Here is a 12337-nt window from a genome sequence, read left to right as displayed (position 1 = left end):
TTTTCTCCAGCCCAAGTCTACTTCTGCTCAAATGTGTTTTTTGTTTGTTTGTTTTGTTTTGTAAGGCTGGTCAAGTGAAGCAGTGAGAGTGGAGACTCAAATGTGGTTTCGTGTTTTCCTGACCACACCCTGGCAACTAATCACAAATTTGGGTTACTTTTTTCCTTGACGGTTAGGCTTGCTGATAGTAGTCACAGATGGTTTCTACAGTCACGAAAGTTTAGTAGAAAAACCCCAGCTCTTTGCCCTAGTGGTGATTAATTCCTGAACCCAGTGGACCCTTTGCCTGTATACTGGGCTTTTGTGGTGCATTTCCTGCCCCACCTTGATGCCAGGTACGTCTGCTTCTTACCCTCCTGCTATAAAGCCCCACCTCCCAATTTCCAGGCGATGATGGGCAGTGCCAAGTTCATGGGCTATGAATTGGTTCTCCAAGTCCAGCTCCAAACTTAGTGTTTAAATAGGCTAAACCTTGGATTCGTCTCTGTGGATAAGAGCATCCCCGATGAAGCATCTTGCAGCATTCTAGGTGAATATGATAGCTGTGTTAGATTTGATGTAAGGCACCAAATGGACCACAGAAAAGTGTGCTTGGGGTAGTATCCAGGCTTCATATGTCCAGCCTATACCCTAATAACCAAATTCTAATGACCACTACCGACCTAGAGTCATAAAAACCCAGATCAGAGGTCAAGGTGTCATCAAGGACATCTGGCTCTCCTCCCACTAGAATACCCTCAAGAAGACTAATTATGCTTATGGGGGGAACAGATAAGAGACTAGAAGAATCATGCCGAGCATAGAGAATAGTGCATGGGAAACACACAGGGAATCAGGTCTATTCCCTAAGTCAGAGCCAAGTGTAACACCCACGTAAGACCAGAGCTAGAGGCAGAACTGGAAACTGGCAACAGCTGTGCATAAGAGAAAGGGACTGGTGACCCTTGGCAGCCCTACTTAAGATCAGCCAAGAAATGGAAGCTGTCCAACAAGAGAATTCTGTGCTAGCAGGAGGGGGCCAAATGGAGTTTACATTCTGAAAGATGTGTTCCTGCCGTTCCTGGCGAGGCTGCTCAGGAGTAAGGACCCTGGTAGGCATTGTTTTGAGGAGAGTGAATACTCAATTCTACAGTATTGACCACGGTTCAATAGGTAATGCTTTTATCCTTCCTCATGGTCTATGACACTCACCTGTGAGATGGATTACGCAAGTAATATGATTCTATTTAACAAATGAGAAAAATAGGCTCTAGTACATTAAGTAACTTGCCCAGCTGGAAAGTGATAAAGCCACACTAGATCTTCAGGCTCCTAATCCAATGCTTCATCCACTCTTCCAACGTGGATTGTGTGGGTGGGAGAAGCTGGAGACTGGAAAAAAACAAAAGCTAAAGCTGAGCCATTGGCGGCCAACAGGTCTTAGGGGGCAAATAAGGGGATGGCAAGGGAAACAGAGGAAGGACTCTGTTGGCAACTGTGGGAGTTAGAGAGAAGACTGATCTGAGTATCAAATTTGTTTTGGGATGTGGGAATCAGGCGGGAGAAGTAGGAACAGGGCCAGATGGATAATCTCGATGCGATGTGGTGTGTAACAGGCATCACTGCAGTTTTATGAAAACCCGAGTAGCAATGAGAGCAGAGCTTTGGGAAGATTAATCTGGCACTGAGACAAAAATCAGAGTGAACGAGTGAGTCTAGAAGCAGGTTAACTCCACAAAGATACTGTTGTGGTAATACATGTGTGAGGTGGTCTTAGAATGAATCCACAGACAGTAAGACAGACACTCCAGGATTTAGTGACAGATTAGCTATGGGAACAAAAAGTACAGAGTTCAAAGCTGCTCTAAGCTCTGAGAGGCTAGAAGAATGAACGCCTCCCTGGAACAGATTAGTGCTTTTACTTTGGAGAGGTTTGATTTGATGTGACAGTATAATAGGAACAGATAAACAGTTTAAACCTTGAGATTACATCGCAGCTGAATGGCTGGAGGTCAGTCTCCTACAGAAAATAAATTCTGAAACACACGGTTGAAAGGGAAATAAATTATATTATAGATAAGACATTTGTTATAATCATAAAAACCAGCATATAACTTTCTTTCATATTATTTTATTAGTACTTATAAAATAAAAAGGATTTATGAAAATATTTTACTTTTCGAGATATAGAAACTACAATCTTTGCAAAATATACACACCCATAATTGTTACAAAACATATCCTTGTATGCACCTTGGACATCACAAGTGTTTAAGAATCATATCCTGTAAGAGTTGAAAGAAGAAACATTTTCTCCAACCTCAGTCATATATCGTGACATTCAAGTATTTCAGCCACGGAATTAAATGTGTGTTTAGTGTATAGGCCCAAAGGGATTTAACTTTCAAGGTCCCAAATGTTCTTTCATTGTGCAAGGTAAAGAATTGGGAGAGGGCTCCCTGAGAGTTAATTCACCTTAGGTAGCTCAAGTAGTGGTTTACTGTCCATACTTTATCATGGAACTAAGAGAGGGAAGACGGCCATGGAAATCCAACTCAGGCAGGTCTCCTATCAACCCTACCTAGGGAGTATGGCTCCTACAACACAATTTCTAAAATACTTTTGAATTTGAAAATGCTCTGATTCTATAATTATCTAAGATACATGCAGAATGATGCTTTTGCAAGTCTAAATTCCATTATCGTAAATTAGGTTAAATCATGACAGAGATGACTCACCTAAATAGACTTCATTTAGGATTTGTCAGGTGGAAAGCATTTGATAAAATCAGCAAGCCAAAACTGCCCCCTTGGAACTACTGGAAAAGATTCTTTCTCACCATGGCAGAAATCACAAATGTCAAGTTCCTCTTTGCTTTGGAAAAATTGTGATGACGTGGTGAAGAGCCTAGAACCTTTCAACTCTGCAGGCTTAAGATAATAACAGATACTGTGTCTGACACAGTAAGAGAGTTGGAGGCCATCACAGCCTCACCAGTAAAGGGTCTTTGTGACAAAGAACCATTTGCATGTACTCCCTAAGTCCCGACTAACCTCCCAAGCTTTCCTAGATATTAAATTCTCTCTATCTGCAGAGTGTTGGCCTGATGAAGCTCCAGATATAAAATGTGTTGTTTGAATTCATGATGTTAGTATCATGGTGCAGCACTGACATTTAACATCATGCTGATATACCAGAATTTAACAGTGACTTTTTTCCTATAAGAAACTATGAAAGTCAATCAAACATGGATTCACAGGTCTTTACATTTAATGTATAACACCAAGCATTATTACATATAATTTCATAACAATAAAAATTTTAATAGCAGTCTTGTACTTTAAAAATTATTTTTAAAACATAGTCCAAAGTCCTCTAAGTATCTGATTTAGAGGGTAAGGGAGGTATCTATTAGGGTGAACCATATGAAACTATGGTTTTTGTAAATTAAAATGGTAAAACCTTGGCAACTTCATATGGTTCAACCTAATAAGATCCTGAGGAAATTTTATTTGGCATCGCACTATAAATTCAAAGAGAATTTATAGAAAATCACATTTCTAGTGAAGAAATGCGCACACTGGTCATGCCAAGATTTCTCCTTGTGATTCAAAGATCTGAAATCTTGGAATGTTAAGAAAAAATAACATTAGTGCAGGTTCAAAAAAAAGGGGACAATTAAAATTATAGAATGATAACTACAGTTGCTAATACCACTGAAACACAAAATTACTAGCCAAATTTGGCGATTTAAAAACTTTTTTTTAGAGGTTATATAATAAAAATTCCAGCATTAAAATGAAAAGGCACGAATATGAGTTAAAAGTATGATAATCATTTATAAAATCCTTGAAAATAAGGCCAATTCTTCTGTATTATTAACAGCATTAAGTAGGCACCTATCCCAAGTTTCAGCTTTGGCCTCCTAAATGGAATTATGTTGCAAATGAATTAGCAACATAATACTAATTATAGCAGCATTATCAATAAGATTCTTAGGCTTTACGATATTAAAAGTATATCTAAAATTTCCTCCCCACCCATATCCCACCGGTACCAAAAAGACATTTAAAAAATTACTGGAGTCATAAAAATTTTTGGTTTTTCTTCCAACATTGTGCTCTCCTCTCACCAATGCCATCCTAACAAGAAACAAATCAAAACAAAAGCTACCCCCAAAAATTGCTAGACCAAACAGACTAGCTATTCTTAGCTAATTAAAGACATATCATATTCAAAAATGGCACTTTATGAAATTTATTCCATATAATCAAAGTAAATGCAGATTTCCCAGGTGTGTATGCATGTGTAGTGTGTCTGAATTGGGTGAAGGTGTACTTGAAAAAAATATGTATTGCAGCAATGATGCTTCATTTGGAACTCTGGTACCATCTATGAATGGCTGCTCCAGTACTACTGGCTACTAGGCAGATAGCACCACCCACCGTCCACCACGATGGCACATCATTAAAGATAATAATCTGGAAGGTAAAAGCAAAGACTACATCCATTGTCCTCATTATTGCTACTGGCCCTGCTTTTTCTATTTGAAGTCCCTTTGTGAGAAATACCTGACCCCCCAAACCGAATCCACCAATTAGTATGAGATATAGCCTGTCCAACCCACAGTAAGGCAGACTCCACTCTCCCAATATAAAGAGGACGATGATGCTTTCAAGGAGGCCAATTATTACATAATACCAAATGCTCAAAAAGTAGTCCACAGATTTTCCCAGTTTTCTTAGGATAACTAGAGTGAGTCCGGAAAATACGGCATGTCCAATTGCTGCGAATGTTCCCTTAAGATGGACTGAATAGCTTTCTTCTGTCCCTGAAGAGCTGGAACCAAATAGAAATGGTGGTTTCACGATAAGGATCACTCCGGTCATTGAGAACACGATGAAAAGAGCATCCCAAGGGCTACATTTTTCCTTGAGAAATATCCAAGCAAATATGGACGTAAATACTGGACTGCTAAACGTGATAACTGTGGCATCAGCGAGGGGCATTCTCTGGAAAGCATAGTATATAAGGATCATGGCGGTAGAACCAACGACTCCTCTGAGAATGAGGAAAATTCGTTGATCTTTTGGGCCAATAAACCCAGTTCTGTAAATTCAAACGAAGAAATGCATATTAAATGAAACTGGTATTTGTTTTTAAATTACAACTATTAATTAAACATTATTTTAAAAGTACTAAATGCCAAAAAAAGAATAGAAAATTATAGTATCTACAACTGAATATTATATACCTTTTAAAAAAGTTTCTAAGTATAGCTAATGACATTAAAGTGTTCATAGTAAAAGCAAAACTATTACAAGAGAACTATATAAATAGAATAATTATAATACAATTAAATTATTTTCCCCATGTATATGTATATTTATGCTTGCAAAAAAGACAAAAAGGAAAATAAACTAAATGTTAATGGTTATACCTTAATAGGTAAATTCACAGGTAATTTTCCTTCTTTATATTTATTTTGTCCAAATTTTCTATGATGAAAATGTATCATTTTTACAAAAAATACAATTTCAAGATTTAGCTGTCCTGTACAAGGAAACTTGGTCCTGGCCAATGTGCATTCGCAATCTCATGAGTTTTTCTGTAAAAGTTGAAACAATGCTAAAATTTGTTTTAGCCATTAAATGTGAGACTACTTTTCATTATTCTCATGAGGAAGAAGTTAAAACACACTGAAAAAGAACATGTAGTGTTTAGAAAAGTATAATTACTGCTACTCAAAATTTTCAATTAAATATTTAACTAAGCACCTACTCTGTGTAAGTTCCTGGCTAGGTGCAACCCGCTGATCTGTGCCAGGGCCGGACTTCATTAGGGTATCGTCTAGGCCTGACATGGACACCCCTGGAGTTAGAAATGAAAAGTGTGGTCACATTTGGCCCATACTTTGAGAAACTAGGAGTCTTCTATGATAGTGAAACATAAAATGGGTCAAAACAGATTAGGACCAAGGATTTGAAGAAAATTTTTCTAGTGTCCTTCCTCTGACAGTATCTTTTTTACCAAAATAGGGGAGATGATTATGGATTATGTTGGCATCAGTGTTTTGTTGCCACCCTTAGAAACTTCTAAAATCTTACCATCATTTCCTAAAATACTGTGATTTGTCCACACTTACACAGGAATTTCTGACAATATTAATCTTAGCAGATTTTTACTTTTTCTACCAAATCCTCAGGATATCGAATGAAACTATTCTAAGAGAATCTATGCCATGTTATGAGATACAAGGAGACTTTGGTGGCAAGTAACTAAAGCTTTTAATTTGGGATTTAAGCTTCTTTGCCCAAAGAGAGAAAGAACCAGGATGCTACAGGGACCCAACTGGTCTCCCTGCCAGGGTTCTAAGTACACTGGCGTGTGTGGAGGTTATAATGGTAGAGGGAGACATAATTTTAGCCTGGGGAAGGTGGAGGGTTGCATAGGGAAGGAAAAGAGGAACTGGGTGGAGAGAGAATGGCGACAAGAGAATAGAGATCGTTTTCATACATTGTTACGTTCTACATAAAGCACTCTGCCCTATGATAAATGTCATTTGACCCTGGCAACCATCATGCAGGGTAGAGGACAGAAAGTATCATTCCTTTCCACTTACAGATAAGGAAACTGAATATGACAGTAGTTAAAAAAGGCCTTGATCAAGGTTACCCTATCATGTTCTGGGGTTAGACCTAAATATTATTACTGTAACCTTCAGTTTGCTCTGGTAAGAGAATAGCCTGTTCTACTTAAAGAAACCTCTGATGCCAAGAGACACTACTACTTTTCATTTACTTTTTTTCTTCCAAATACTAGTTATGCCAAAGGAAAGAAAGGAGGGTGATACAAGATGGGGGAAATTATACAAAGAAAGCTCTGTGTTCAAAATAAGGGGCGGTAAATAACTAAATCTCTTTCTCCTCCTTTTTTGGGCATGTGGTTTGTGCTTATGGTAGAATCTTCTGTCGATGAACTTTTGGACTTTTCATTGACCAGAGCCAAGGGGTATAGGAACTGGTAAATCTATGAGATAAAGTAGATACTGCAGAGTGAATGATTTAGGCAGGTCAAAAGATTTACACACATTTATTAATATCTTCTACTTTGCAGTTAAGAAATACTTACTTTCTGTAAATTAAGCAAGGGATAATAACTAGCATTTGGAACACACATCGAAACGCACTAATCTCTACAGCATGGACGTCTTGCACTTTTTTAACAAATAAAGAGGTCAATGAGAAAAAGAAGGTAGACAATAATGTGTAAAGCAAGCCAAGTCCAGGACAGGGTGCTTTCTTCTTGGCTTCTGAAAAAGATTAAATTCTGGTTAGTCCTTGCTTCCAAGCATACGTTTTATCATTTTCACTTAGAAATTGAGAAAAATGGAACAGTGTCAAAGGCTAACAGACTATAAGTATTACCTCCTAAGCATATCCCTGCTCTGGACTGGTACCATTTTCCCCATGAATTACAAAGAACCATCGTCAAGGGCAACAATTTAAACCTGCATTTTTTAAATGCTGTTTTGCCCTATAAAATGGATTTCCTTTGGTTCACTGAAGAATCATCCCTTACTTACGAGTCCAGAAGAAGTAGAAAGCTTGCCAAGACAGCAAATCTTTAAGAGACAGAAATCTTTAAGAAACACTTGTTGAGATGGCAAGTGAAAAATACTCCCAAATGATAATATCTTATACTATCTCACTGGCGAAAGTGAAGAAAGTGTTCTTTTCTGGAAAACAGGTTATAACTGTCTTATGTAGTTATTTGTTGATTATCTGACTTCCTCCACAAGTCCCCAGGGCTGACTCCTCAGCTGTTCTTGTTCATGCCTGGCATATGGAAGACCCTAAATAAATATTCAATGAATGAAAGAATATGAGAGCTTCATGGAAAGACTCAAAAGCCTAACACTACTGGCAACAGCATAATCTGGGAAGGCTTTCCGTTTTGTTATTTTGAACTGTTAATCAAATCTATATTTTAAATTTTCATGGTTCACAATTTATCTTCCCATTTAGGGCACCAACTCCTTGAGAGCAGGGGCCAAGTCGTCTACCTCTCCAGCTCTAAAGTGCTTTGCACAGAGCTGCCATCTAATCCCTAATTCTTGGCTTGATCTGAACCAGGAAACTGTGCTTTCTCCAGGGCATCAAGTATTCAATCCATTAATGACAACCTGCATGAGCTTTAAACTTTTGTTTAGTCACTTCCTATGCCTTAGTTTCCTAGATAGGAACAGATCCTGCTTTCAATCTTATTCCCCTGTCATTCTTCAGAGAGCAAAGCTGGCCAGGGTAGGCAGAGAACTCCCTTAAAGATAGGCCACACACTGAGGAATATATATATATGTATGTACTTTTTTTCTTTTTGGAAACTAACATACAAAAAAGGAGAGGAAAGAAGGAAATGCAACTGGTCCTCATCAGTCAAGAGCACAGCATAACTGAAGGGTATGTGGACACGAGCAATTTATAGGAAAACTAGAATTATCATTCCAATCTGGGGAGTCCTAGTGTGTTACTCAGCTATAAAAAAGTATTGCATAATAATGTTTTTTTTAAATGCCCTTCTCTGATAAATGTAAATACCTGGTAATATATTTCGGCATCCTCCTGTCAGTTAGACACCTTTGCCCGCAAGTGACTGCAAATCACTGCAAAAGTATGACTATGCACAGCCTGGGACATTCTACAGCCTGGCCTTTGCTGTCAAAAAAGCCATTCTCATCAGAGGTCTCCGCCTCTTCCTAGGTGCACAGCTGATGAGACCGCTTTGGAGCTAGCAGTCTTCATTCTATCCTATCGTAAGTGCCAGAATCCCCCGCATTCTGTTCTGTACCTATGTGCTCAGATACTGCAGAAAAAAACTATATATATACTCGCTCAGCCCATGAGAAGGAAGTTTTAGAAGACTTTCATGGTAAGCACCACAAAATACATGCCTAGACTGTGGTTAGCCTTAGAGTTTGGCCTCTGAAATTTTAGAATTCAGGTCCAAATAAAACAGTTTTTCTTAGGGAAAAAAAAAACCAACCCATGTATAAAACTTCCACCCTCAGACAGAACAGAACAAGAAGATCAAGGACAGAAAACATCTCCCTGGTCTATGTTTAAGTATCTTTTCCAACCTAAACTTAATTTTTCTCCAGGAATATTTTAACTTAGTGTGATATTTTAACTTTTTTTTTTTAACCTACTTCCCGGGATGGATTTTAACTCTTTTAAAATGCAATTTTACACCCTTGGCCCTGATGAGCTTTTCCCTTAAAACACGCAAGTATTTTCTTGCTTATAAAGGCTTAAGGCTCATGCTTGTGGAATGGGAGAGGGCAGCAGTTAGAAGACCTAGCTGAATCTGATTATTCTTAATGAGGGTGAGAACGGTTCTACTTAGGCAAACCTCAGTCTCTTACTGGATAATAATTTTAATTCTCTCCATCAATGGAGATGAGCATAATCCAAAGAGGCATTTGCTTATGTTCCATGTTTACATCTCACTGTAAGAATATCTAGTAACTTGGCCACTCTAAATAATTAAAATTAAGTAAGTGTAGTTTCCTGACTTTGACAAAAAACTGAAAAATTACTCAGCTTCTCTATCTTCTGCTTTAAGCTGGCGATTCACAGTGTGGTTGGGAATTAGAATCACCTGAGTAATTTTTAAAAATTCAATTCCCAAGCCCCACCTCAGACCCACTGAAACAGAATCTCTGTAACTCTAAAAAAGCTCCACTGGTTTGAAAACCATGGTTACACTAGAACACTAACTCTCCTCAGGAGTGTGTGAGGGACAGGCCTAAGAGAAGGTCTCTGCTTCAGTCCAAGATCCACAGTCACTGAATAAAGTAAATACATGTCTTAGGATAGCTGTACGGTGTCGGTTAAGGTCATCCACGAATGTAAGAAAAATGGGTAACAGTTTCAACCTGAACTTGAAAATGAGCTTTGTTTTGATAACCAGTTAGAACAGAGGCTAAAATGATACTGTCACAAAGTTCGATGACAACAGTACAATAGTTCAGTGTTTTTATGGTAATCTTATTTTCAAGACATTGTTATTATTACTTTTTTTCGAGACAGAGTCTCGCTCTGTAGCCCTAGGTAGAGTGCAGTGGTGTCATCACAGCTCACTGCAACCTCAAACTCCTAGGCTTAAGTGATCCTCCTGCCTCAGCCTCCTGAGTAGCTGGGACTACAGGTACACACCACAACGCCTGGCTAATTTTTCTGTGTTTAGTAGAGCTCAGGCTGGTCTCCAACTCCTGAGCTCAAGCAATCCTCCCGCCTCAGCCGCCAGAGTGCTAGGATTACAGGAGTGAGCCACCGTGCCTAGGCCAAAATCAACTTACAATAACGAAGTCTTATGGTTAGCAACTTTCTTTTAAGTTAAAACACCCCACAGGATTCTTAGGTGCTCTCAGTTACATAGGTTTGTCATTTTGCCATGCACTGAGTATACAGTATTCCTCTTTGGTTCACAAAAAAGGGAAATTTTTAAGAGTCTGCATGGACTGGCTCAGTATTCCACCAGAATGACATTCAGCCACAGGGTGACAGGTGAGAAACTGATCTCTTCGAAGGCTGCATGTCTGGTCAATCTAGCTTGGGGTAACACTTGCTCCAGGGCACTAGCCCATGCATAAATGATAAATCTGATAATTTCTGTTTACATTTAGCCCATGCATAAATGATAAGAAATCTGATAATTTCTATTTACATTTAGGACAGAAATAGAGCAAGAATCATCTTCCTAGGGTTTGTCTTTCCAAATTGGGGAAAGTGCATACAGGGAGGAGGGAAAAGGGGGGTGAGGTGACAAGCACAGAAATCCAGGGTCACTCTTAGGGGAAGCAGCTCAGAGGATGAGGGTATAGACTGTAACTTTGTCTTAAAAGGAGATCTGCCTATTTTCCTCTACTTTCAGGAAGCTGCTCCAGGTGGGTGGTCGGTTTCAAGGAGGAATGTGCTTGAAGTAGCACTTGTGGCCAGTGGAAAGGGCCCTTGAGCCCGGTCTCTGGCAAGCTGGAATCCTAACCCTGGTGCTGCGTGGACCTGAGCCCCAGCTCACCCACACAAGCCAGACCTTGGAGGAAATAAAACAAACAAAACCCGCAAAGCCCTCACCTTCCTGGGGCTCACTTTCCTCACTTGTCGAGGGAGGGGGCTGAACAAGATCAAGGGTTCTTCACGCGGGTTCCCTGGCTTTGGGGACGGGACCATGAACCCCTTAACAAGGTATGTCTTGGTATGCAACTGCTGCTACAAAGTCCTCGTAGCCCCCAAAGGTTAAGAACCAGTGGTTCCTCTTGTCGCTGTCTTTCCAAGCTTCTAAGACTCTGGGACAAACATTTTCCTAGACTCGATGCTTTTCGACTTCCTCTTCGGAGAGCACTGTAAACTACCGAGACCAGTTTTCATTGATCTTCCTCTCAACCTCGGCCCGACCGCGGGACAGCCCTCTCTCGCTGACCTCCCACCTACGACCTCGGGGAGGGCACACCAAACTGCAATCTGACTCCACAGTCCTGCCCACAACACTAATAACAGAAGTGGCTTAGAATCCCCAAAGGGTTGCAAACAGGATAAGAAACTTTCTCCCGTCCAGGCGCCCGTAGGGGCGCCGGGGACTTTTGCTTTGCAGAACCCCGGTGACTGCTCGAGGGTTTTCCCGAGCGCAGCGGAGGGTGGAGATGAGGGCGTGGTGGGCACTGCGCCCCGGCTGCGGGGACCCCAGCGCGCCGGCGCTCGCCCGGCCCCTGGAGCGAGACCCGCGCACTCACCCGGCTCCGCGCGCGAGCCGCACGGTGAGGAAGGGCAGAGGCAGCACCTGCCGCGGCCGGGCGCCCCCTCTGTCTCGGCGGCCGCCGGCTCCTCGCTCGCGCGCGGGGGTGCATCGTCGGTCAGCAGTAACACCGGCTCCCCTGGCTCGGCAGCCCCAGCGCTGTCCTCGGGCCGCATCTCGCGACCCGCGCTCTCTCCGCGGCCGGCGCGGCGTCTGGCGCCAGCAGCAACGGCTCAGCTGCCCAGCTCTTCCGGCGGGCGCCGGCGCCCCTGCGCGTGCGCGCGGCCCTCCCCCCTCCCCCCCAGGGGCCGCGCTCGAGCTCGGCGGTCCTCCTACCTAGTGCTTGCGGAACCTCCTACCCGCGGGGGACCGGCCGCCTCCCTCGTCAGGCCGTGGTGCCCACAGCCGGCCTGAAGGCGTCCATCCCTCTGCTGCGGTCAGGCTAGACGGGCCAGCGGCTTGGAGCCATCCTTCCCAAGGCACACTGGACCTCTCCCTGTCATTACACAGACAGGGTGGGACGCTGGGTTCCCAGCCCTGGCGCCCGAGGGTCCCGTGGCCTTCTCTT

General features: G+C 41.6%; 1 protein-coding gene across 1 annotated transcript; it reads right to left on the bottom strand.

Moving 5' to 3' along the window:
- Positions 1-4056: 4056 nt before the first annotated feature.
- SLC35G1 (solute carrier family 35, member G1) lies at positions 4057-11971 on the bottom strand. Its single transcript, XM_012659696.1, has 3 exons — positions 11768-11971; positions 7111-7288; positions 4057-5088 (listed from the first exon to the last, which is right to left on the bottom strand). The coding sequence occupies exons 1-3, from the start codon at positions 11943-11945 to the stop codon at positions 4350-4352; spliced, it is 1095 nt and encodes a 364-aa protein (XP_012515150.1). The 5' UTR covers positions 11946-11971; the 3' UTR covers positions 4057-4349.
- Between the last annotated feature and the right edge of the window lie 366 nt (positions 11972-12337).

This window comes from Propithecus coquereli, unplaced genomic scaffold (genome assembly GCF_000956105.1).
Source record: "Propithecus coquereli isolate 6110/MARCELLA unplaced genomic scaffold, Pcoq_1.0 Scaffold63, whole genome shotgun sequence".
NCBI lineage: Eukaryota > Metazoa > Chordata > Mammalia > Primates > Indriidae > Propithecus > Propithecus coquereli.
The sequence above is the reverse complement of the archived record's forward strand: the minus strand, read 5'-3'. Positions and strand labels throughout refer to the sequence as shown.

Coding starts and splice junctions, on each gene's coding strand:
- SLC35G1 (XM_012659696.1), bottom strand. CDS start 11,945: ATGCGGCCCGAGGACAGCGCTGGGGCTGCCGAGCCAGGGGAGCCGGTG. Junction 7,289..11,767: donor CGGCTCGCGCGCGGAGCCGG/GTGAGTGCGCGG, acceptor CTTTTTCAGAAG/CCAAGAAGAAAGCACCCTGT. Junction 5,089..7,110: donor CCTTGCTTAATTTACAGAAA/GTAAGTATTTCT, acceptor TTGAATTTACAG/AACTGGGTTTATTGGCCCAA.